This window comes from Manis pentadactyla, chromosome 2 (assembly GCF_030020395.1).
Source record: "Manis pentadactyla isolate mManPen7 chromosome 2, mManPen7.hap1, whole genome shotgun sequence".
Lineage (NCBI taxonomy): Eukaryota > Metazoa > Chordata > Mammalia > Pholidota > Manidae > Manis > Manis pentadactyla.
The window spans coordinates 210046465-210073735 of NC_080020.1; the positions used below are offsets into that span (position 1 = coordinate 210046465).

The following is a 27271-nucleotide window of genomic DNA, read 5'->3' on the forward strand; positions in this document are numbered from 1 at the left end:
TCAGCAATAACTAGTTAAAACTGTAAATTACTAAGTATACAATAAGTGGCTGAAAAGTAGAATACTGACATTTAAGAATGTAGAGGTAAAAATCTTGAGGAAACAGGATCCAAGATATGGCCACTTGGATTGGTTGTTCATATGGAATTAAGAAAAGGACAAAGAAATTTAAGTCCAAATGACTAGATGTACCATCTATGCAAACACCATGTATTCAAGAACAGCTAGATATACAGTGGAGAGGAAGATATGTATCACCAGTTGTTGAAGTGCGCCATTAATATGGGTGAGAAACTAGGAAGTTGGTAAATAGCAGTAACCTTCTGTCTTCTGTCTGCTACATCACAGAACTGTTGTTATCAAGCAGTCAACACACATGTAAGGAGCTTTTAAGACTATAAATCAATATAAACCTATAAACTATTACGATTATCATCAATCCTCAACTTCTTTACTCCATCAGAAGCAGAAAGCAAACTCACTCTTGGCCCACTCACTGGATACCCCTATATTTCCTTGTGCTTCAAAACAGACCTAAAGAAAAACAGAATCCACTGCCATGGTATCAGTCCTCCATACCTGCCTACTGCCGCTTCGGTGAGCTCCTGCTATGTGCTAAGCACATGATCCACCTGTGTTCATTAGTTCTCACAGCAACCTTAGGAAGCAGGGACGTTATTATTATCCCCTTTTTTTTTTTTTAATAATTATTTTTTATTGAAGGGTAGTTGACGCACAGTATTACATTACATTAGTTTCAAGTGTACAACACAGTGGTAGAACATTTATATACATAATTCTAGGTTCCAGCTATCACCCTACCAAGCTGTTACAATATCTTGACTATATTGCTTATGCTATACATTACATCCCGGTTACTTATTTATTTTACCATTGGAAGTCTGTTCTTTTTTTTTTTTTTTTTTTTTGTGAGGGCATCTCTCATATTTATTGATCAAATGGTTGTTAACGACAATAAAATTCTGTATAGGGGAGTCAATGCTCAATGCACAATCATTAATCCACCCCAAGCCTAATTTTTGTCAGTCTCCAATCTTCTGAGGCATAACAAACAAGTTCTTACATGTAGAACAAATTCTTACATAATGAATAAGTTACATAGTGAACAGTACAAGGGCAGTCATCACAGAAACTTTCGGTTTTGCTCATGCATTATGAACTATAAACAGTCAGTTCAAACATGAATACTCATTTGGTTTTTATACTTGATTTATATGTGGATACCACATTTCTCTCTTTATTATTATTATTTTTAATAAAATGCTGAAGTGGTAGGTAGATACAAGATAAAGGTATAAAACATAGTTTAGTGTTGTAAGAGAGCAAATGTAGATGATCAGGTGTGTGCCTGTAGACTATGTGTTAATCCAAGCTAGACAAGGGCAATAAAACATCCACGTATGCAGAAGATTTCTCTCAGAACAGGGGGGGTGAGGTTCTAAGCCTCACCTCTGTTGATCCCCAATTTCTCACCTGATGGCCCCCCTGCGACTGTGCCTGTCTTAGGTTGTTCCTCCCTTGAGGACTCTTACCCGTCTCTGGCTAACCAGTCATCTTCCGGGGCCATACAGGGAAATGTGAAGTTGGTAAGTGAGAGGGAAGCCTTATTGTTTGAAAAGGTTAGCTTTTTACTTCTTTGCATATTTATGCCCTGTGGCTTCTATGCCCAGCATTTGTCTTGAGGTATCTTTACCACTTGGAGGAGTTATGATACTCGGTAAATTTGATATGAGGCACGAATTCTATTTAAAGGTTGTAATTAGGAAGGAAGAAGAAAAGCTATAGAAGTAGCAGATGGAAGAAAACATGGGAAGATTGATTATTTCTTTGACATATCTTCTTGTAGAGTAACTTCAGCATATATAGGTTTTAAGCTACTACTTAAATTGCGCACACACATTAATATAATAGGAGTATAGTTACATAACCAAAGCATATCTGTAATTACCAGCCATCTCCAGTGAAACCAAGAAAACCATTAAGGCACCTTAGGCATTTGTGAAAACTTATCTATGATATGGTGGATATTGTCCAACTGAACTTGAACAGTCTGAGAGAAATCAGACAAATTAAAACAACCCATTCCTGGGGACTGTTCACATGCCATATGTTCTTTTAACAGTAAATAGTCTGTAGTTGTAAGAGTTTGGAGCGCTACAATTTGCACTTCTCCAAATTCTTGGTAGAGTTCCAATAGTATAGATCCAGTCAAATTTGTTGTTTTACTGTATGCACAGGCCAGCTTAGATATCTCCTTCCTCATTCCCATGGCAAGTCCAGGAACTGGTGGGATGAGTGCATCTACAGCTGTAGCAGTGCGTGGATCTTTGTTGGGGTTTTTTGATGATCATCTTCTGGCATGAGTCTTCCAGAGAGTGCAGATGTTGGAAGTTCTTTTTCATATCATATCTTAGTTCATTTTCGGGGTAGCCCAATTAGGCTTTGATCCTCTGTATAAACACAAACAGACCCTTTGCCTACACTTTTATATGCCCTTTATACCCTTGTGTAGAACTCGTTGGAGGTTACCACACAGGAACTGCCCTTTTTTTTTTTTTTTTTTGCTTTGTTTTTGGTATCACTAATCTACACTTACATGACGAATATTATGTTTACTACGCTCTCCCCTATACCAGGTCTCCCCTATAAACCCCTTTACAGTCACTGTCCATCAGCATAGCAAAATGTTGTAGAATCACTACTTGTCTTCTCTGTGTTATACAGCCCTCCCTTTTCTCCTACCCCCCCATGTATGTTAATCTTAATACCCCCCTACTTCTCCCCCCTTATCCCTCCCTACCCACCCATCCTCCCCAGTCCCTTTCCCTTTGGTACCTGTTAGTCCATTCTTGAGTTCTGTGATTCTAGTGCTGTTTTGTTCCTTCAGTTTTTCCTTTGTTCTTATATTCCACAGATAAGTGAAATCATTTGGTATTTCTCTTTCTCCGCTTGGCTTGTTTCACTGAGCATAATACTCTCCAGCTCCATCCATGTTGCTGCAAATGATTGGATTTGCCCTTTTCTTATGGCTGAGTAGTATTCCATTGTGTATATGTACCACATCTTCTTTATCCATTCATCTATTGATGGACATTTAGGTTGCTTCCAATTCTTGGCTATTGTAAATAGTGCTGCGATAAAAATAGGGGTGCATCTGTCTTTCTCAAACTTGATTGCTGCGTTCTTAGGGTAAATTCCTAGGAGTGCAATTCCTGGGTCAAATGGTAAGTCTGTTTTGAGCATTTTGATATACCTCCATACTGCTTTCCACAATGGTTGAACTAGTTTACATTCCCACCAGCAATGTAGGAGGGTTCCCCTTTCTCCACAGCCTCGCCAACATTTGTTGTTGTTTGTCTTTTGGATGGCAGCCATCCTTACTGGTGTGAGGTGATACCTCATTGTAGTTTTAATTTGCATTTCTCTGATAATTAGCGATGTGGAGCATCTTTTCATGTGTCTGTTGGCCATCTGTATTTCTTGTTTGGAGAACTGTCTGTTCAGTTCCTCTGCCCATTTTTTAATTGGGTTATTTGTTTTTTGTTTGTTGAGGCATGTGAGCTCCTTATATATTCTGGACGTCAAGCCTTTATCGGATGTGTCATTTTCAAATATATTCTCCCATACTGTAGGGATCCTTCTTGTTCTATTGATGGTGTCCTTTGCTGTACAGAAGCTTTTCAGCTTAATATACTCCCACTTACTCATTTTTGCTGTTGTTTTCCTTGCCCGGGGAGATATGTTCAAGAAGAGGTCACTCATGTTTATGTCTAAGAGGTTTTTGCCTATGTTTTCTTCCAAGAGTTTAATGGTTTCATGGCTTACATTCAGGTCTTTGATCCATTTTGAGTTTACTTTTGTATATGGGGTTAGACAATGGTCCAGTTTCATTCTCCTACATGTAGCTGTCCAGTTTTGCCAGCACCACCTGTTGAAGAGACTGTCATTTCGCCATTGTATGTCCATGGCTCCTTTATCAAATATTAATTGACCATATATGTCTGGGTTAATGTCTGGATTCTCTAGTCTGTTCCATTGGTCTGTGGCTCTGCTCTTGTGCCAGTACCAAATTGTCTTGATTACTATGGCTTTATAGTAGAGCTTGAAGTTGGGGAGTGAGATCCCCCCTACTTTATTCTTCTTTCTCAGGATTGCTTTCACTATTCGGGGTCTTTGGTGTTTCCATATGAATTTTTGAATTATTTGTTCCAGTTCATTGAAGAATGTTGCTGGTAGTTTCATAGGGATTGCATCAAATCTGTATATTGCTTTGGGCAGGATTGCCATTTTGACAATATTAATTCTTCCTAGCCACGAGCATGGGATGAGTTTCCATCTGTTAGTGTTCCCTTTAATTTCTCTTAAGAGTGACTTGTAGTTTTCAGAGTATAAGTCTTTCACTTCTTTGGTTAGGTTTATTCCTAGGTATTTTATTTTTTTTGATGCAATTGTGAATGGAGTTGTTTTCCTGATTTCTCTTTCTGTTGGTTCATTGTTAGTATATAGGAAAGCCACAGATTTCTGTGTGTTGATTTTGTATCCTGCAACTTTGCTGTATTCCGATATCAGTTCTAGTAGTTTTGGGGTGGAGTCTTTAGGGTTTTTTATGTACAGTATCATGTCATCTGCAAATAGTGACAGTTTAACTTCTTCTTTACCAATCTGGATTCCTTGTATTTCTTTATTTTGTCTGATTGCCGTGGCTAGGACCTCCAGTACTATGTTAAATAACAGTGGAGAGAGTGAGCATACCTGTCTAGTTCCCGATCTCAGAGGAAATGCTTTCAGCTTCTTGCTGTTCAATATAATGTTGACTGTGGGTTTATCATAGATGGTCTTTATTATGTTGAGGTACTTGCCCTCTATTCCCATTTTGCTGAGAGTTTTTATCATGAATGGATGTTGAACTTTGTCAAATGCTTTTTCAGCATCTATGGAGATGATCATGTGGTTTTTGTCTTTTTGTTTATGTGGTGGATGATGTTGATGGACTTTCGAATGTTGTACCATCCTTGCATCCCTGGGATGAATCCCACTTGGTCATGGTGTATGATCCTTTTGATGTATTTTTGAATTCGGTTTGCTAATATTTTGTTGAGTATTTTTGCATCTACGTTCATCAGGGATAGTGGTCTGTAGTTTTCTTTTTTGGTGGGGTCTTTGCCTGGTTTTGGTATTAGGGTGATGTTAGCTTCATAGAATGAGTTTGGGAGTATCCCCTCCTCCTCTGTTTTTTGGAAAACTTTAAGGAGAATGGGTATTATGTCTTCCCTGTATATCTGATAAAATTCCGAGGTAAATCCATCTGGCCCGGGGGTTTTGTTCTTTGGTAGTTTTTTGATTACCGCTTCAATTTCGTTGCTGGTAATTGGTCTGTTTAGATTTTCTGTTTCTTCCTGGGTCAATCTTGGAAGGTTATATTTTTCTAGGAAGTTGTCCATTTCTCCTAGGTTTCCCAGCTTGTTAGCATATAGGTTTTCATAGTATTCTCCAATAATTCTTTGCATTTCCGTGGGTTCCGTCGTGATTTTTCCTTTCTCGTTTCTGATACTGTTGATTTGTGTTGACTCTCTTTTCTTCTTAATAAGTCTGGCTAGAGGCTTATTGATTTTGTTTATTTTCTCGAAGAACCAGCTCTTGGTTTCATTGATTTTTGCTATTGTTTTATTCTTCTCAATTTTATTTATTTCTTCTCTGATCTTTATTATGTCCCTCCTTCTGCTGACCTTAGGCCTCATCTGTTCTTCTTTTTCCAATTTTGATAATTGTGACATTAGACCATTCATTTGGGATTGCTCTTCCTTTTTTAAATATGCTTGGATTGCTATATACTTTCCTCTTAAGACTGCTTTTGCTGTGTCCCACAGAAGTTGGGGCTTAGTGTTGTTGTTGTCATTTGTTTCCATATATTGCTGGATCTCCATTTTGATTTGGTCATTGATCCATTGATTATTTAGGAGCGTGTTGTTAAGCCTCCATGTGTTTGTGAGCCTCTTTGCTTTCTTTGTACAGTTTATTTCTAGTTTTATGCCTTTGTGGTCTGAAAAGTTGGTTGGTAGGATTTCAATCTTTTGGAATTTTCTGAGGCTCTTTTTGTGGCCTAGTATGTGGTCTATTCTGGAGAATGTTCCATGTGCACTTGAGAAGAATGTATATCCCGCTGCTTTTGGATGTAGAGTTCTATAGATGTCTATTAGGTCCATCTGCTCTACTGTGTTGTTCAGTGCTTCCGTGTCCTTACTTATTTTCTGCCCAGTGGATCTATCCTTTGGGGTGAGTGGTGTGTTGAAGTCTCCTAGAATGACTGCATTGCAGTCTATATCCCCCTTTAGTTCTGTTAGTATTTGTTTCACATATGCTGGTGCTCTTGTGTTGGGTGCATATATATTTAGAATGGTTATATCCTCTTGTTTGACTGAGCCCTTTATCATTATGTAGTGTCCTTCTTTATCTCTTGTTACTTTCTTTGTTTTGAAGTCTATTTTGTCTGATATTAGTACTGCAACCCCTGCTTTCTTCTCACTGCTGTTTGCTTGAAATATGTTTTTCCATCCCTTGACTTTTAGTCTGTACATGTCTTTGGGTTTGAGGTGAGTTTCTTGTAAGCAGCATATAGATGGGTCTTGCTTTTTTATCCATTCTGTTACTCTGTGTCTTTTGATTGGTGCATTCAGCCCATTAACATTTAGGGTGACTATTGAAAGATATGTACTTATTGCCATTGCAGGCTTTAAATTCGTGGTTACCAAAGGTTCAATGTTAGCCTCTTTAGTATCTTACTGCCTAACTTAGCTCGCTTATTGAGCTGTTATATACACTATCTGGAGATTCTTTTCTTCTCTCCCTTCTTGTTCCTCCTCCTCGATTCTTCATATGTTGGGTGTTTTGTGCTGTGCTCTTTCTAGGAGTGCTCTCATCTAGAGCAGTCCCTGTAAGATGTTCTGTAGAGGTGGTTTGTGGAAAGCAAATTCCCTCAGCTTTTGTTTGTCTGGGAATTGTTTAATCCCACCGTCATATTTGAATGATAGTCGTGCTGGATACAGTATCCTTGGTTCAAGGCCCTTCTGTTTCATTGTATTAAATATATCATGCCATTCTCTTCTGGCCTGTAGGGTTTCTGTTGAGAAATCTGACGTTAGCCTGATGGGTTTCCCTTTATAGGTGACCTTTTTCTCTCTAGCTGCCTTTAACACTCTTTCCTTGTCCTTGATCTTTGCCATTTTTATTATTATGTGTCTTGGTGTTGCCCTTCTTGGATCCTTTCTGTTGGGGGTTCTGTGTATTTTCATGGTCTGTTCGATTACTTCCTCCCCCAGTGTGGGGAAGTTTTCAGCAATTATTTCTTCTAAGATACTTTCCATCTCTTTTCCTCTCTCTTCTTCTTCTGGGACCCCTATAATACGGATATTGTTCCTTTTGGATTGGTCACACAGTTCTCTTAATATTGTTTCATTCCTGGAGATCCTTTTGTCTCTCTCTATGTCAGCTTCTATGCGTTCCTGTTCTCTGATTTCAATTCCATCAATGGCCTCTTGCATTCTATCCATTCTGCTTATAAACCCTTCCAGAGTTTGTTTCATTTCTGCAATCTCCTTTCTGGCATCTGTGATCTCCTTCCGGACTTCATCCCATTTCTCTTGCATATTTCTCTGCATCTCTGTCAGCATGTTTATGATTCTTATTTTGAATTCTTTTTCAGGGAGACTGGTTAGGTCTGTCTCCTTCTCTGGTGTTGTCTCTGTGATCTTTGTCTGCCTGTAGCTTTGCCTTTTCATGGTGATAGGAATAGTCTGCAGAGCTGGGACGAGTGACGGCTGGAAGGACTTCCTTTCTTGTTGGTTTGTGGCCCTCCTCTCCTGGGAGAACAGCGGCCTCTAGTGGCTTGTGCTGCGCAGCTGCGCGCAGACAGGGTTCCTGCTTCCTGCCCAGCTGCTATGGAGTTAATCTCCGCTGTTGCTGTGGGCGTGGCCTGGCTCGGGCAGCTGCTCCAAAATGGTGGAGTCGCGTTGGAGCAGGAGCGGCTGGGAGGCTATTTATCTCCGTAAGGGGCCTCCCTGCTCCCTGCAGCCCAGGGGTTAGGGTGCCCAGAGATCCCGGATTCCCTACCTCTGGATTAAGTGACCCGCCCTGCCCCTTTAAGACTTCCAAAAAGCACCCGCCAAAACAAAACAACGCCCACCAAAAAAAAAAAGAAAAAAAATTTTTTTTAATTAAAAAAAAAAAAAAAAGAAAAAAGTTTTTAATTAAAAAAAAAAAAAAAAAGGTGGTCGTTCGTTTTTCTTTATTCTGCGGTGCCAGCCTCAGGCTCACCGGTCTTTCTGCCCTGTTTCCCTAGTACTGGGGTCCCTATCCCTTTAAGACTTCCAAAAAGCGCTCGCCAAAACAGCAAAAAAGCAAAAAAAAATGGTCGCGCGCTTTTCTTATGCCCTCTGTCGCCGAGCCTCCAGTGCCTGCTCACTGTTCTTGCTGCCCTGTTTTCCCAGTATCGAGGGCCCTGCACTCTGGCCTGGATGGCTGGGGCTGGGTGTTCGGCAGCCCTGGGCTCCGTCTCCCTCCCGCTCTGCCTGCTCTTCTCCCGCCGGGAGCTGGGGGGAGGGGCGCTCGGCTCCCGCGGGGCCGGGGCTTGTATCTTACCCCCTTCGCGAGGCGCTGGGTTCTCTCAGGTGCGCATGTGGTCTGGATATTGTCCTGTGTCCTCTGGTCTTTATTCTAGGAAGGGTTGTCTTTGTTATATTTTCATAGATATATGTTGTTTTGGGAGGAGATTTCCGCTGCTCTACTCACGCCGCCATCTTCTGCCCCTCCTCTATTATCCCCATTTTAACAATAAACTGCATTATTGTATGAGATAAAATGAACTTTCTCAAGGTCACATAGCAAGTGAGTCACAGAGATGGGTTTTGAACACCAGTGCTACCTGACTCCTAAGCTTTGATGAGGATGATGGGAAGACAACAATGATGGTAGATAACACTTACACATACACAGCCTTCCTATGAGCTGGGGCTCTCCGAACACACTTAATCATCCTAACAATCCCATGAAGAAGGTGCTCTTGTTATCTGCACTCTGCTGATGAAGAAACAGGAGCACAGGGAAGTTAAGTAACTTGTCCAAGGTCACACACCTAGGGAAGGTGGAGTTGGATTAGAACCTACAGTCTGGGCCCTGGATCTTGCTCTCAAGTATTTGCTATATTAATTTACAAAGCACAGCTCCTTAGTCTTCTGCTATTTTTTCCTTTCTAATAATGTTATTTTACATTAGAAAGATATCTCTTTTATGAAGTTTGTATGCTAGTAACTTTGATCATTACATTATTATTTCTTTGCCAAATCTTGAATCAACCAAACCAGACAGATTTTTGCAGTTTTATATTAATCAAAATTTTCCCCAAGACATTAGAGCTAATAATAATAATAATGATAATAATAATAAACTAAATTCCCAAACATAAGTCAATACTAATGCAGTGAATTTCTAAATTTTTTACTATATGTATATTTGTTATACTATGTAAACTGTTTTATCTTTTTTCACTTAACATTATGTCATAGAATTTTTTCAAGTTTTCATATATTCTTTAAATAGATCAGTTTAATGGATTCAAAATATTCCTCTGGGTTGACAGACCATATAGTCTACTTAACAATTCCCCTGTAGTTAGCTGGGCTATTTCCATGTGCTGCCATTAATCCATGTGTTATTATCATAAACAGCACTTCAATGACTAACTCTGTGCCTAGAGGTTGTTTTTTTCACAATGAAGCTTCCCTTAGGTTAGAATTCCAGGAACAGAATCATGGAATCAAGGGAATAAACATTTTAACACTGTAGAGGTAAGTGTGATAATTTCTAAAAGGGTTGACTCAAATGAGATGTCTATCAGTAATATATGAAAATGCACCATTTCAGTGCATTTTACCAGCATTGAGTGTATTATTGTTTTCTAAATCTTTGATGTTATCCTGCTACAGGTATATGCAGCTATTATTCTGAATTTTATTTCTTTTATTATTATTGAACTTAAATCTCTTTCCAAATGTTTTTGTTGAATAAATATATTTCTTTGAAGATACTTAAACTTTTTAAAAATTTGTATTGAACTCTTTTTTCCAATGTGAAAACAGTTTTATTAATTTGTGGAGATGAAGTAGCCCACAAGCTGATGGACTAATATGGTGCTAGCTCCTTGTTCTGAACCCCCAACGCTGTACTTTGCTTGAAAAAAGAGAAACCTGGTGGATCTGAGAAAGTAACAACAAACATGTGACAAACCCTGAGGACAGAGAAACTGGCTGGGTTCCAGTGTGGTGGAGAAGAGCAGCCCAGGATGGAAAAGTGGTAGGTGCCAAAAAGGTTCACAGATGGGCTGAGAAAAACATTTTGGATGCACCTCTTTTCCCCTACACACTACTATACACACCATTGCCATCAGCACTGAGACCGTAACACAGCAGTGCCAGCCCAGGGCAAGCCAGGGACCAGACAGACACATCAGGGCACAGGCCTGGCTAAGGGGGAAGCAGATGGCCACAGGCCTACTGAGGTTAGATGGCTACTCAGGAAGATGGGCCTTGGAAGAAGGCAGTCCCTCGCAGAATAAAAAAGGGAGGTTTCTCAGGAGCAGGGCCACTTGGTGGTGGTAGGAGGGGGCGATGGCGAAGTGCATCCAAGGGGTATGTGTGTTCCCTCTATGGCCCAAACTCACCAGGAAGGGTGCACCTCGGGTCCTGGCTTGCTTCAGCCCCACCCATCAAGCACATAGGACCAGTGCAAAGGCAATATCCCAGGGGAGTATGAGCTAACAGGAAAAATTAAGACATCTGAATAGTGCAACAAGAATGAAATAAACAAATTGAACAGCCTACATGAATAAGAACGAAAGGGGTCATACAGAGGAAAATGTTATGCTTTCAGGATACACTTCCTCTGGAAGGTAAGAGGGAGAACCAAGGGAACTGTGAGACCCCCCCGAGTAGCAGTATATATGGGGCAGCAAAACAGTGTGAGAACTGGAGTCCCTGTCACCGAAAGGAAAGGTGAAGGTGATTCTGCACAGAGATGAGGAAGCCACAGCTGGTGAGATTAAAAAGTGCAAAATTCTGGAACCCATGTGAAGACAGTGTTTCAGGGAGGACAGATCAACTGAGTTAAATGCTGCTGATCAGCTGGGAAACCTGAGGACTGACAGCTGTCCCTGGATGTAGGAGTGTGGCCCTTGACAACAGCACGGCAGGAGACTGGCAGGGACCACGCCTAACACATGAGTTCTAACAGGAGAGGGGAAGCAGAGACCATGTGGAAAGAGGCTCATACTGAGGAGTGAGCTCCAGAGAGCGGCAGAGCAATGAGAGGGAAGTGAGTGCACACATGTTATTCAGCCACAGTTCGGAAACACTGAGAACTTAAAAAAACAAGAGCAACAGATAAACGCATCCTGTAGTATCTTCCCATTTATAACATAATATGAGCTACAGTGGTAAATTTTAATCCATGGTGATTAAAAAGGAAGGCCCACTTGCCTTTTTACCTGAAAATTAATCCTGACAGTCTGCTCCAAAGATGATTCTTGTGTCTCTTTCTATTTTCCTGGAGTTCTGGACACCCATGTGGATCTAATGAATTTTAAGCCTGCTTTCCAGAATATGTATGTATTCACATATACAAATTTTTTCATAGTATTTCAGGTAATATCACAATCTGAACCATAATAATAGGTCCTTCTTAGAAATCCTAATTTGTCTATCATGGCCTGGAATCCAGTCTTCTCTCTTAATAGTGTATATGACTAAGTAAGTGTCTCTCTTTGAAAAGCTTTATTAGTTTTCTATCCATTCCCTCCCTATTCTTAGTATCTCTCTGTCACTTCCAGATGTTCAAACCTCTGGTGGTATGTGGTAAAGGCAAGACCTTCATATGACTAAGGTCTCTGGCCGTCCCTGGGGGCACCTCTATGCATGTCACCTCTGCTACCACTCTGGCTACCAATGAAATGTGTGTTGGATCCTCTTCCCCACCTTTACCAACTCTGCTATCTTCAAAGCCACTGCTTTCTCCCTGAAAAGGAGCATGCCAGTTGTGGTGGGTCAAATATTGGCCCCCCGTCAACCCCACCATTTATATCCAAACAGAACCTCAGAATTTGACCTCATTTCAGAAATAAGGTCTCTGCAGATATAGTTAAGATGAGGTTATACTAGCTCAGGTGAGTCCTAAATCCAATGACTAATCAATGTCCTTCTAAGAAGAGGGACACACAGAGAAGGAAGTGAAGGAGTAAGTGAAGAGGGAGAGACTGGAGTTACGCTGCCACAAGCCAAGGAACGTCAGGGGTCTCCAGAAGGTCAGGGAGGATTCTTTCCTAGAGCCTTCAGAGAGATTGTGGCCTAGCCAATGCCTTGATTTCAGGCTTCAAGCCTCCAGAACTGAATGGAGAGAATAAATGCCTGTTGTTTGCAGACACAGGTTCGTAGTGGTTTGTACAGCCCAGGAAACTAGTCCAGCAGTCTTAAGTAGACAGACCAAGACAACACTGAAAACACTGAGACAAACTCTCCCCAGGGCACTTAGCGGGCTTCTCCTACTCATCCTCCAGTTTCAGTTTGGGAGGCGCTGAACGATCAGTTGCCCTCACGGCCTACCCTACTAAGGATGGTGGACTCCAGCACCCCGCTCAGAAGTCATACTTTTTCCATGTGTACATGTTTTAAAAATCAAATCTCTCAAACTTTTTCTTAATGGAGTATAGTTTTTGTGTCATGAATAAAAATGTATTTTCCACCATCAGGCTTATAAAGACATTCACCATACTGCCTTGTGGAGCTTTCATGACTCTTCTCTCCAATGGTGATGATGGTGGCGACAGCAGTTATTTTAATGGCACTTGTACGTCCCAGGCATTTTTCCAAGCCCTCTGCATAGATTAACTCATCTAATCTTCACAACTATCCTGTGGGGCAGGAACTATTATCATCCCCATTTCATGAGAGGGATGCACAAAGTGATTAACTCACCCAAGGTCACATAGCTAGTGGCAGAGGTAGGCTGTATGCCAGGCTGTCCAGCTCCAGAATCTACGTCACTACATTATCCTGCTTCTCGAGGCATTTCAATTTAATTATTGTATCCATTTGAATTTATTTTGGTTAATGAAGAAGAGCATGAGTTTTGGGACCCAAATCCTTGGCCAACTATTCCAACACATATTGACTATTCCATTTTTTAAAAATTTTGGTATCATTAATCTACAATTACAGAAAGAACATTATGTTTACTAGGTTCCCCCCCCTCACCAAGTCCCCCCCACATACCCCTTCACAGTCACTGTCCATCAACATAGTAAGATGCTGTAAAATCACTATTTGTCTTCTCTGTGTTGCGCAGCCCTCCCCGTGCCCCCCACGCACTATACATGCTAATCGTAAGGCCCCCTTTCTTTTTTCCCGCCCTTATCCCTCCCTTCCCACCCATCCTCCCCTGTCCCTTTCCCTTTGGTAACTGTTAGTCCATTCTTGGGTTCTGTGTTTCTGCTGCTGTTTTGTTCCTTCAGTTTTCTTTTGTTCTTATACTCCACAGATGAGTGAAATCATTTGGTACTTGTCTTTCTCTGCCTGGCTTATTTCACTGAGCATAATACCCTCTAGCTCCATCCATGTTGTTGCAAATGGTAGGATCTGTTTTTTTCTTATAGCTGAGTAATATTGCATTGTGTGTATGTACCACATCTTCTTTATCCATTCATCTACTGATGGACACTTAGGTTGCTTCCAATTCTTGGCTACTGTAAATAGTGCAGCGATAAACATAGGGGTGCATCTGTCTTTTTCAAACTGGAGTGCTGCATTCTTAGGGTAAATTCCTAGAAGTGAAATTCCTGGGTCAAATGGTATTTCTATTTTGAGCATTTTGAGGAACCTCCATACTGCTTTCCACAATGGTTGAACTAGTTTACATTCCCACCAGCAGTGTAGGAGGGTTCCCCTTTCTCCACAACCTCGCCAACATTTGTTGTTGTTTGTCTTTTGGATGGTAGCCATCCTTACTGGTGTGAGATGATATCTCATTGTGGTTTTAATTTGCATTTCTCTGATGACAAGCGATGTGGAGCATCTTTTCATGTGTCTGTTGGTCATCTGAATTTCTTCTTTAGAGAACTGTCTATTCAGCTCCTCTGCCCATTTTTAAATTGGATTATTTGCTCTTTGTTTGTTGAGGTGTGTGAGCTCTTTATATATTTTGGATGTCAACCCTTTATCAGATCTGTCATTTATGAATATATTCTCCCATACTGTAGGATACCTTTTTGTTCTATTCATGGTATCCTTTGCTGTACAGAAGCTTTTCAGCTTGATATAGTCCCATTTGTTCATTTTTGCTTTTGTTTCCCTTGCCCGGGGAGATATGTTCAAGAAGAGGTCACTCATGTTTATGTCTAAGAGGTTTTTGCCTATGTTTTTTTCTAAGAGTTTTATGGTTTCATGACTTACATTGACTATTCCATTTTATCCCACAAATTTAAAATGCCATCCCTATTATGGACTCAATTCTCATACTTAATTGAATCTGTTTCTGAATCCTCTATTCTGTTACATTTCATTCCTGTAGCAAATGCTAACTATATAATTAGCATATTATTAGCTTTTTCATCTTTCCTTTTAAAAAATATTTACAAATATTTTGTCATGGATTTATTTAATGTGGTCATAAACATTCCTTCAAGTTTCCTTTTATTGCTTCAAAGATCAGAAAATTTGGGAAGTATCCATTTCTATTCCCAATTTTGCTATGAGATGAAAAAATATTTTGCATATATTTAGTCCTTTTGGAACTCATTTGGTGTATAATAAAATAACCTGAGTATATTTCTTAAGGTTGGATGCTTAGGGGGACTTCATTTTAATAGGTATGAGCAGCCCTATAGTCCCTCACATCCTACCCAAACCAATGCCGTGTCACTAATTCCATGTAATTACCTCTACATCCCTTATCCACATCTCCAATTCAGTGAGGTGATAGAAAACTTTTGCCTCATTCTCTATCCTAAGCCTATTCCTCACCTCCATCATGGACCATGCATGGGGGACACAGCAACCAGAGAACGACTGTAGGGAACCACTACTAGCCCTGAAGAGAGGTGATGTTTTTCTCACAGGAGGTGTGGCAATTCTAATATAAATTCTGAAGAATCTCCACAAAGAGAAAAGTAAAACTCTTCTCTTCCCCAGTACTAACCTTGAAGTTCTTGGCCAAGTCTCAGCAAAGTCTTGGCTGAAATCACAAGGTACTGGCCCTTTGAATCCTGGAGATCTCCACAGCAGGAAGGAATAGGATTGCCTTAAGTCCAGCTACAGAAAGTTCCAGGAGGGCTCCACGCCAGGAATGAAGCCATTTCCAGGTTGGCTAACTCCCTGCTCTACTTGGAACTCTCTGAAGAACTTGTTCTGTTTCCTGGTCTGATAACCTTGACCCTTGGCTTCCCCAAACCTCACTTATTACAGAGAAGTAGGCAGTTCAATATTTTCTTTATTCCTTCAGCAAAGTAAATTAATTAATTTAAAAAAGTTTTTTTAGGTGTGGAAAAGGCAAGACAGGCTTTATGTTAAACAGGCCAGACTTCAGGCTTTGAGTCTTGGCTTTACTACTTGTCAGCTATAAAACATCACCCTTATCAGTTCACTTTGCTGACCCTCAGCTAACTCAGCAGTCAAATGCAAATAATACCTATTTTACAAAGATACAATATGTATAAAATATACTTATTTCCTACCCTCTTTTCTTTCAGATGATACACAGCCACCACTTGTTCCAGCACTTCAATTTGGCTGGCAACCTGCCCTACTGCATATCGGCTCCATCTGACCCCCTTCTCCAAAGAAAACACAAATTGGAAATCCACACATAGAACAACATCAATATAAAAGAATACGTATTGTATGATTCTATTTACATGACATTTAAGAAAAAGCAAAACTGAACTGTGGTGACAATAATCAGAAAGTAGTTGCCTGGTTGGAGGGGAAAGGGTGGTGCTTCAACTGACTACATAAGGGAAACTTCTGCAGTGAGGAAAATGTTCCATGTCTGTTTTGGGTGGTGGTTATATAAGAACACATAATGATCAAAACATATCAAACAAGCACTTAAGATCTGTGGATTTTAATGTATGTAAACTATACCCCAATTTTTAAAAACTTTGTTATCTATACTTCATATATACATTAATATAATGTGGAAATACATTTTTTAAACATAAATCTTCCCACAGACTTCAAGGCACAACACAAAGAGAAAAAAAAACAAGCTCCCTGGGCAAGGGAAACAAAATTAAAAATTAACAAGTGGGATTACATCAAACTAAAAAGCTGCTGTACACCATCAGCAGAACAGAAAGACAACCTACAGTACTAGAGAACATATTTATAAACAATTTATCTGATAAGGGGTTAACATCCAAAATACATAAAGAATTCATATGTATCAAAATACATAAAGAATTCAACACCAAAAAAAACAAATAACCTGACCAAAACTGGGTGGAAGACTTGAACAGACATTTTTCCAAAGAAGAAATACAAGTGGCCAACAGACACATGAAAAGATATTCCACAGTGCTAATCATCAGGGAAGTACAAATCAAAACTACAACAAGACATCCCCTCATACCAGTCAGAACAGCCACTATTCAAAAGACAAGAAATAACAAGTGAGGATGTGGAAAAAGGGAACCTACACTGTTGGTGGGAATGTAAACTGGTCCAGCCACTGTGGAAAGCAGTATGGAGGTTCCTCAAAACACTAAAAATAGAAATACCATATGACCCAGTAATTCCACTTCAAGGAATTTACCCAAAGAAAGCAAATACCCTGATTCAAAAAGACATATGCAACCATATATTTATTGCCACATTATTTATAATAGCCAAGCTATGAAAGCAACCTAAGTTTCCATCAATAAATGAATGGATAAAGAAGATGTGGCATATATACACAATGGAATAGTATTAAGATATTAAAAAAAGAAAAGAAAACAAATCCTGCCATTTGCAACAACATGGATGGAGCTAGAGGGTATTATACTAAGTGAAATAAGCCAAGTGGAAAAAGACAAATACCATATGATTTCACTTATTTGTAGAATACAAAAACTAAACAAAACATAATGAACAAAACAGCAGTAGATTCACAGACACTGAGAAGTGACGGTGGTTACCATGGGGAGGGGTGGGAGTGGTTGGCTAGGGAGGAGTTGGGGTGGGTGGCTAGGGACGGTGAGGTCATGGGGATGGTAGTACAGCAAGGAGAATACAGCCAATGACTTGGTAACATCTTCCTATGTTGACAGAGAGTAACTGCATTAGTGGGGGTGGGGATTTAATAATATGGGTAACTGCTGAACCACTGTGCTGTATACTTGAAACCAACATAAGATTGTATATCAATGATACTTCGATAAAAAAAAAAGGCATGCCTACATGTGATTACTATCTTCGGTCCTAACAGCTATAGGACTAGTCAAGTTACATACCATCCTGGGTCTCATATTCATCCACTGTAAAATGAGGAATATTTAGTATCCACCTCATATATCATATGTCCTATATAAGATAATCCATGTCAAGTGCCAGAAACATAACAAGCACCCAATATATGTTAATCTCTTTCCTTCCTTTTCCATTTACAAATAGCAAATGGGGTGTAATAATGCAACTTAAGTTGTTTTCCCAAAATGATTGCCCAAGTTATCAAAGAAGACGAAGGAAAAGAAGGAGGGGATGGAGGAAGAGAAAAAGAAAATAAAAAAGGAAGAAACCAACAAATCAACATTAGAATTTACCTTGAGGAAAGAAGCATGGATACACACAAGAATTTATCTACAAGGATATTCATGACATTATTTATAATAGTTGAAAACTGGAAAATCAAACAGGGAGTAATTATGCAGAAACATGAAAATTTATTTTATGGGAAGTAAAAATATATACAATCCAGACATGAATATAGATGTGTACTCTGATAGAAAAGAATTCCAGAGTTCTACTCATCTGTGCATTAGTCAAAATAAGAACATAGAAAGAAAGGGGAGAAAATGATAAATGTAGTGTACCCACTTATTCTCTTATTAAAATAGTGAAAAGTACAGAATAATTTGTAGCTAATTTATCCTGTCAGTATTAAAATGAGTATGAATTTATACACATATATAATAGAAAAAAGTTAAAATGACAATAATCACTATAAAGAAATAGGAAGAATAGATAAAAAGAAAATTCTAAAACAAACTAAAATAGAATGGGGTCGGGTAGTGTCAAACAGAAGAATATCAGAGTTTTTTTCATAGACACCTGTTGCCAAACTGTAGAGTCAAATAAAGTAAAATTTTTTTAGCCAAGATAAAAATATTTCAGACAATCTATCAATTGTCTCAGTCCATGCTGACTACTTGTAATAAAGCAGGGTGACAGACAGAAGTATGCCATCAATGTAAATATGACTAAACACATCACCAGCCATGAAGACTTTCCTTCAGTGATAATTTAACCACTATGGAGTGATTCTAACCACACCTGCCAGAAACTAAACATTGCCATCAGCACTCTATGAAACTTCTAAGTAAAGCTATTAACAGTCCCTAGTACAAACGTACACATTATCTCATTGTGGCGATTTCTCCATCTGAATACCTGAAAGTTCTCTACTATAAGGTGTTAAAGATGATGATTTGACCTGAGCGAGTCACTAGTCACTGGTCATTGGTTATCTAGTTATGTTCTCAGTATTTCCCTAAATTCAAATGTAAAAATTAAGCTAGTAGCCATTACATCTGACATCTTAGCACTTTATGTTTCTCAAAGTATCTGCTTATAAGCAGTACTTCTCATAACAGGGACTGTTCCTGGCACTCCTGCGCATGGGGCAGTGCATGAGGGAAGGAAGTCTCAAGAATCCAAATGCTGCCCTTATTTCTAAAAACACTGAACTTTTAGAGAAACTAATTTCAAATTCATCAAAATATTCATGCTCAGATGAAATGCTATTATATATAAGGATACTTGTTTCATATTCTGAATTGGACGAACATAGGAAAAATCAGAGGAAAAAAGGTTAAGATACTAGCTGGCCGTAAATTTAAACTAAATCCCAATAATTTTCTCTAGGAAACAATATAATTTTTACTTAAGTTCAGAATGTTATCAGTTAAATACTGTGCTAAAACAGGTACAGGATTAGAGAATTTTAAGTGGGAAGCAGAACATAATTTTGTTATGGGTAAAGATTCCTTATGATTAGATTTGCTGTAAGGCATGAGAACCTATGACTATGACCACCAAAATATGTTTGAAAAATCTACTTGAGATGAAAGTTAAATAAAAGCATCTCAATTCATGTTGGGAGTTTTGTTGTTCTTTTAAGACATTTTTTCCTTGTCTAAAAAATGCTCAAAATGCATCTTCATGCATTCCAAAAAAAAAAAACTGAATCTTCATAAACTAAAAAAAAAAAGTAATCCTATGCTATAGGATCACTGTTTACATTATAAAGCTTTACTTCCTTTTTAGTTCTTCATTAACATCTTAAGAAAAATACATTTTTACTTGAAAATGAATTGGATTGACTGAGAATTGCCCAGAATTGCCCTGAATAGAAATCATTGTTTGAGTCTCTATTGTTTCTTAGGGAGAGCTCCTGAAAGATTTCTAAGCATGTATTCTTACAATTCCAATCTATTTGATTTGGTATACAACATGCCAAATCAACAACTGAGAGTTTATCTTAGAACTGACTAACTAGACTCAGGTTATTTTTGCTAGAGTTATCATCTCCTTGGCATCTATCAGTGTGACTACCAATATATTACACAGCATAGGAAATACAGCCAATAATATTATATCTTTGTATGCTGACAGATGGCAACTATACTTATTGTGGTGAGCACTTAGTAATGTATATAATTGTTCAATCACTATTCTGTACACTAGAAAACCAATATATCAGAAAAAAGGGGGGGAGTTTCCAGAGTCCAACATACCTTATGATAGTACAAGTCTATCCTGCAGAGCTATGGTGAGAATTATTGAGTTAATACATGTCAAGTGCTTAGAATAATGTCTGGCACACAGCAAGCCCTTGATAAATGTTAGTTATTACTTCACCGTGTCCCACTTTGACCTACTTTATATGCATGAGACAGCAAAGGAGCAAAAAATGAGAGATAAAAGAGAAAAGTGCCATCCTTCTTATGCTTATATACCATAACCCACACAAGTCCCTCTCCTATGCAAGGAGGGGGCCTAGACCTAGTCATTTGGGCTCCTTATATAAATCTAAATCTTATGGCTTCCAAACACAGAATGATGAGGATTTTCTTGGGAAAATCCAAAAAGCCAGTCTAGTTAGCCAACTATGACTAATCCTTAGCAGATATGAAGGATTACTGTGAGTTTATATAACCTGGAGGGGCAATCCCACTCTCATCAGAAAGAAGAGCAGTCACTTAGAAATCGGAGACACATGATAGAAGATTAATGGGATCAGACTGACCAAGGAAGCCAATTCTAAGACAACTCAGGGAGACATCACCAGCAGCAGCAACACAGGACAGGGCGCAGACTGGCAGCTTGGAGAACCGCCCCCTCTAGTCCTGTTGGGCAGGAGGGGAGCATCCCACTCTTTTCTGATTGGTGTGCAGCTGATTCAGCCTAGCTGCGGGACCTCCTTTCGGGGCTCTTCTTGCTCTGACAGTTTGTAATTCTAAAAAAGGCTGGAATTAAGCAAGCAGTGATGTATTCTAAATGGAGGTATTGGATTTCAGCATTCCATGAACACTTTTTTAAATGTGAAAAGAAAAACAGTAGTGTTTTAAATATAAAATGGAATAGACTACCAATGTAAATTATTTACATTCTTCCTCAGATTTTAGGAACAGGACTCAGATTGCTTTCTAGTAAAGAACCATCATTTAAAAAATTACAGTTGAAGTAAACAAGAGATCAGCACTTTGGATCTCAGCCCCATTTTCAGGGGTTTGGCAACACATTGAGATCTGTTCAGAGCCGCATCAGTACCTTTGCCAAGAGGCTAAGTGAGGAAGACAAAGAACTGCCTCAATGGAGCACTTCAGCTCTGTGAACAGGACACATACAAGACCGCCTGGGACTGTGCAAATAGATTTGCTGGGGCTCCTATCCTCTCAGGATCTAAAACTATGCTATGCTTCCATTCATCTTTTAATTGATCTTTGTGCTATAAAATTCAAGTTCCTTGCTTCTATAATGGATAGTCAACGTGTGATATTTAGAGAGGTCAAAAACAGTAAGAACAGAAAGTAATCCAGGATGTCAACATCACTCCTGCAAGGAGGTATATGGTTCTACTTGAAGCCAACAGATCTTTCAAATGAATGGCCTAGAACCTGAACCTTAAAATAGCTTGGATAATTATGTGGCTGGGCTTGCAAGACCCTGCATATACACCAAGGGCTGGGCCTCTAACACAGGGCCCAGAAAAGGTAAATTTAAACTACAGTACAGGTAAGTCATAAAAGTAGTGAGGTATTGTCACATATCAGATGTTATTTGTAATAACATCTAATAAATTCATAATTCCAACTCCATCATTTCAATAGCATATGTTGATTCATGCAAATAAAGCGCTACATTTTCACACCCCTGACTGTAACCCACAGGCTCCTGCATAGCCCTGTCTTTGTACATCGTCTTCAACTACCATTAAGCCGCAGGGTCTTGTTTATTTCTCCTATTGGATGGCAGACATAGTGCCTTCCAGTCCTCATATTTTCTGAAAGGATAGTTTTTGGAATCAACCAGTTCTGACTCCTGTCACCAAAGAAAGGACATTCTCATGAAACATTGCAAAGAAAATGTCAGTCTTCAATTCTATATTGTTCAAACCATCTGAAAGCATTCGATAAATGCTTGTTAAATCAATGAATAAATGACTATGGGATTTACTCCAGCTTTTACATTAAGAAAACCAAAATAATAAATAACACAAACAGCATTCTACTTAGTTCTTCAAACTGACTATATATATGTAAGTCATATCAGCTTTTAACAACTACAGTCTATGACTGCACAAATATATGTGACATTGGAATGCCAAAATAATATGTTAACTAAGAAGATCTGCCTAGAGGAAAAAAAAACACTCTTTTTATATATTATATTACATGTGTTTAACAAAGTTTTCCTGTATACAGTCAAGGAAACAATTTATATCATTCAAATGATTTGGTCACCAATTCTGTGATGTGTGTATGACGGGGGAGTAGGTGAGTTCCCCATACCACCAACTCAATTCTGGCACTGTTTACCTGGAGATAGCATCAGATCCCACAGGTAAAGGACCCCACACCATTTTCCCCACAGTGCCAACCAGGAAGCTCTTCAGACCCTCTCCTTTTGGGTTTTTATGGAGGCTTCTTTGCACAGGAATGATTAAATCATTGGCCAATCTCCAGCCCCTCTCACCTGCAGGAGGGAGGCAACAGGAAGGAGAATGAAAGTTCCAAACCTCTGGTCATGGATTTGGCTACCCTGGCAATCAGCCCAAATCTTTAGGTGCTTTCTAAAAGTTACCTCATTAACACAACAAAAGACACCTTTATTGCTCTCAGTTACTTAGGAAATTCCAAGGATTTTTGGAGCTCTGTGCCAGACAGGAGGATGAAGATCAAATATGTATTTAGCTATTATCACAATCATATAATCAAACATTAATATGTATGAAACACAAACTGAAATAACAAAATATTAATATCTTACCTGAACATCTTTGTATTTGTCTCGTAAGTCCAAGAGCCGATGATAAGCTTTAATGGCTTCTGAAAATTCCCCAACATCTGTGCTAGTGAGAATATAGTTTTCCCAGATCTGCCAGTGTTCATAGTTGCACTTGAGGGCTTCTTGTAAAGTTCTAAAAGCTTTTGCTCTATTAAAGGTCAAATTTTAAAGAGAATAAACCATAGCTAAATAAACCATAGTTAAATGTGTAAAATGCCAATATGGACTTTCTATCTGTCTTTAATCATTCATGTTAATAAACAGAATTAGAGGCCCAAAAATACGAAAGCCACCTCAAATTTCCCCCTAAAATTTTAAAAACTTTAAAAGCAGAAAATTGCAAAGCAAAAAACAGGTAGAAATGAAACAAGGGCAGGGAGAGGCAAATAAAAACCAACTGGAAATTCTGTTAATTGAAAGAGACGTTAAAACAAGTAAACATATATATAATTTTCAATAAAATTGGTACTTGGTGACAATATAAAAAAAAAAAAAACAAGTAAACAAAAAACCTCAACAGGTGTTAAAAACTAGACTGCCCACAGTCAAAGAGAAAACTGAAGAAATGAAAAATGGTGAGACATTTACTCAGAATTCACATTAAAAATTAAAAGAGTGATACAGGAAAGAATGAGAGGTAAGGTTCAAACACACATTAATAGACATTCCAGAGTAAATAAATGCAGAAACTGGCAGGACACTACATTTGAAAAGATAATAGCTGAGCATTTTCCAGAACTGAACAAAGATCTAAATTCTATGATTGGAAATATATTTTGTGTACCATACATTGCAAATAAAGATAAACCAGCACCTAGACATATTGTGTGAAATTGCAGAACATAATCCTAAAACCTACAAAAGAATGACAGATAACAGTAGATATTTCATTAACAACAAAAGATGGTAGAAGACAATAGAATCCTACCTTTAAAGTGTTGAGTAAAAATAACTGTCTAAAATTTTATCACCAGTTAAATTTATCACTCAAGAGTATGCAGAATCAAACATTTTCATATGTGCAAAGACTAAGAAAATTTATCACCTATTGACCCTAATTTGAAATAACTATTAAAGGACTCCCACTCTTGCAAAAATAAAAGGGAATTCAAACAGAAGGAAAGGGATACAAAAAAATGATCAATGGTAAGTACTAAAATTGATTAAATATGTTAGTAAATTTAATTATTGAGAACAAAAATGATTACCAGCTATTTGTGTTTAAAAAAGTAAAACTAAAAGTGTATAGGCCATATTCTCTGCAATCAAATAAGAAATCAACAGTAAATAGACATTGTAAAAAACATATATGCCTGGAAACTTAAAAATGCAATCCTATAAGAAAAGGAACCCACAATTGTGGGGGAAGAGACTCCTATTAGGAAGTGCAAAATATTCAGAACTTAATTAAAGTAATATATATATCACCATCTGCAGGACATAGCTGAAGAAGCAGTCAGAGGGAAATGTATGATCTTATATGCATTTAGTACAAGATATGAAAGATGGAAAGTAAATTAGTTAAAATATTCAACTTAATATGGCAGAAGAACACCAAATAAACTTAAGAAAGAAGATAATACAGGTGAGAAATAAAATGTAAAGAATAGAAATAATCAACTAAACCAAAAGCTGGCTCTTTGGGAAAAAAGAAAAAGAAACCTAATGAAACAGACAAATGTCTGACCAAATTTCACTTAGAATGCCAAAAAAATGGCACAAGCAAGTAATTAAGAAAAGTCCTATGAGAATGCTACGAACAAATTACACAAATGAGCTCAAGAACCAGGAAACCAAATAAATCAACAAAAATTAAAACAAGGCTAGGTAGTTTTACAGAAAAGGTTTACCAAACCATCAAGGAATCCTTGTGTCTTAAAGAAACCACTTCAGAAAAGAGAAGAAGATTAAAAACTTGATATGGACAAGGAAATCAACAGAATTTCATGTCACCTATTCTAAGACCTATTAAACATCTCAGCAAACAAAAAAAATGTTTATGCTTTACTTCCCTGACTAGACAAAGATTATACCTCCTCTACAGCCCATAAATATTTTCCTGGGCAATTACAGTAACCTCTTTCAAACGTATGGTATAGATCTCCCTTTCCAATACCCATTTTGAGTTTGTTAAGACAACAAACTCCACTTCTCTTTTCTCTGCTGAGCGTCAGTGTTTCAACAAGGCCCCTCCTCCTTGCTGACTTCAAGGCAAGTATTGGAGGGGATGATGAGGATTCTGTGGCCATCCTAGGCCATTACTCTGAGAGTCACTCCCTGAAGCATTTGAAAAGAAGCATGCCTATATTATCAGTGACTTTCCCCACAAATATTTAACATTCAAATCATTTAATCTACCTCTCATATACCTATGGTACTGATACAAATAACTTCATTACAATTAAGTCCTTTTAGTCTTTTCACTAATAGCTAATTCACTGCAGTTTAATTCTTTATTCTCTACATTAAACAATTTACCTAATAGTTGTTATGGGACGTAGTGATTAATTTATTCCATGACCCAACATACTTACAGTTAAAAATGAAAGTACCCTTGCTCAAAAACTTTTTCAAATTCAGCCATAAATTTTTTTCTTCTTTTTTCCTGTCCCTACTCCACCCCCTGCACTCACCTTCCAGGTAATAGCAACAGCCTTCAACAGTGGTAGACTGAGACTCTCCAGTTCTCCCATTCACACAGGGGAGGGGGTGTAAGTTATCTTACTGGAGAACTCCTTAACAAGCAGCAGTCCACACCAGGAAGATTATCCTTTTTTGACACTTCCTTCCATTTTCTAATCACAATTTTCTGGCCTCAAAATTTTTGCAATGAATTCTTTTTAGTTATTTATGGCTTCTTTATAAGGAACTTCAATTCAGGACTGACCTATCAATCCACAATGGTAGTGATCCTGCACTGTCCAAAGTACACAGGAAGATGGAAATTTTCCCAAGGGATTGATAGGGACATACTGCCTAGGGGAACCGGAGGAAAGAAGAGCACATTGGTGAAGAGCCTTATGATAGCAAAGGGACAGACCATTAAAGGGATGCTTTAAGATATGGATATGATTCTTTTGGTAATAATGGGTAGTAATAATTACCCCTGAAGTGACAATCTCATGGGTCAAAAATTAGTTAGGTCTGGAGCAGCAACAAAGAAAGGAAAGAGTAATAAGACAAAAGTAAAGGAGTGATTTACCTCTGGTCTTACAACCCCTCTTTTACCCTAAAACCCATTCATGGAGCTGCAGGAAGAGAAGAAAAGTATCAGAAAGAAGGTGAGGAACAATGTGCAAGAACCCCTAGCTGAGAAAGCAGGATCCTCAGGATTCATGGGCTGCAAGACAAGATAGAGAACCAAGAGCCTCTATATATACAGAATTATCAGGGTTACTAGGAAAACCCGCTGAGATCATTCAACAGCGATGCCAGGGATTTCCCCAGACCCTTGCTTTCAACTGAAGGAGTCTCTAGTGAGTTTTAACACAATCAGTTGCAATCAAGAACATAACATTATTTTCTGAAGACAGCAAAACACACGGTACTTTATTTATTTAGACTGTCATCCAAGAGCAGCAGAAGCTTTTCATGATCTCAATGTAATGTGGATTTAATGATACCTTAAGAAATATCTTGTGAATCCACAAAGAAAAAATAAATTTGAAAATAAGCCCGAATAAGAATGGAAATGTATCCACCCTTTAACTCATCTATTAAAACTCTGGCAACAGCAATCCTTGCCTCTTCCCTTTCCTTCGTTTTCTGTAGCCAGTCAGTAAGCCCCACTGGTTGTCCCCTTTATAAACTGGCATCTGCCCCCCTTTTTTTCCAGTCTTGTTCTGCCCTCCTGGATTGTCACGACAGCTGTCTGCTAACTGCTTTCCCAGCGCCCACTTTCCTCTCTAGTCTGCCTCCCACACTGCCACCAGATAAATCTTCCTAAAAAGTTTCTTTTATAAAACTACCCCCACTGAGATCTCTGGCCCCTGTTGCCAACAGGATAGTCTCAACTTATCAGTCAGATCATCAGAACATGCTGTGATTTGCCCCAGACGAACTCTCCAGCCATCTCTCTCTTGAAGGTCCACTATAGTCTAGAGCTGGACTTTCATACTTCCTATCTCCTAAAGTGCTGCATTCATTCCTGTCACTTCATTTGGTCACATTCCCCATGCCTGAAAGGTTTTCCTGTGTTCCCTCTACCTGCTTTTCAAATTTTAGCTTGAGTCCAATATTTCCTCAGAAGTATCTCTGAACCAGGATCATACAACTTGGCTCTGGTGAGATCCTCACAGGACTACACTAGCATCTGGCACAGAGTAAGTGTTCTACAAATATCACTCGTTCTTATTCTTTGTACTTCTCATTTGATATTTACCACATACCATTTACACTGCTAATCAGTTTTTTAACTTACAAGGTATAACATTTTATTTTTAAGCCTA

At 38.6% G+C, this 27271-nt stretch overlaps 1 protein-coding gene across 4 annotated transcripts in view; it reads right to left on the bottom strand.

Moving 5' to 3' along the window:
* TTC27 (tetratricopeptide repeat domain 27) overlaps window positions 1-27271 on the bottom strand; it is a 181059-nt gene that overhangs the window by 12388 nt on the left and 141400 nt on the right. For 3 of the 4 annotated variants that reach the window (XM_057497287.1, XM_036931612.2, XM_036931611.2), the window contains one exon: window positions 22806-22971. In XM_057497287.1, coding sequence (XP_057353270.1) covers window positions 22806-22971 — 166 coding nt within the window. Of the gene's footprint in view, window positions 1-22266; window positions 22512-22805; window positions 22972-27271 lie in introns of those variants that run through there. The other variant, XM_057497289.1, reaches the window with a different exon arrangement.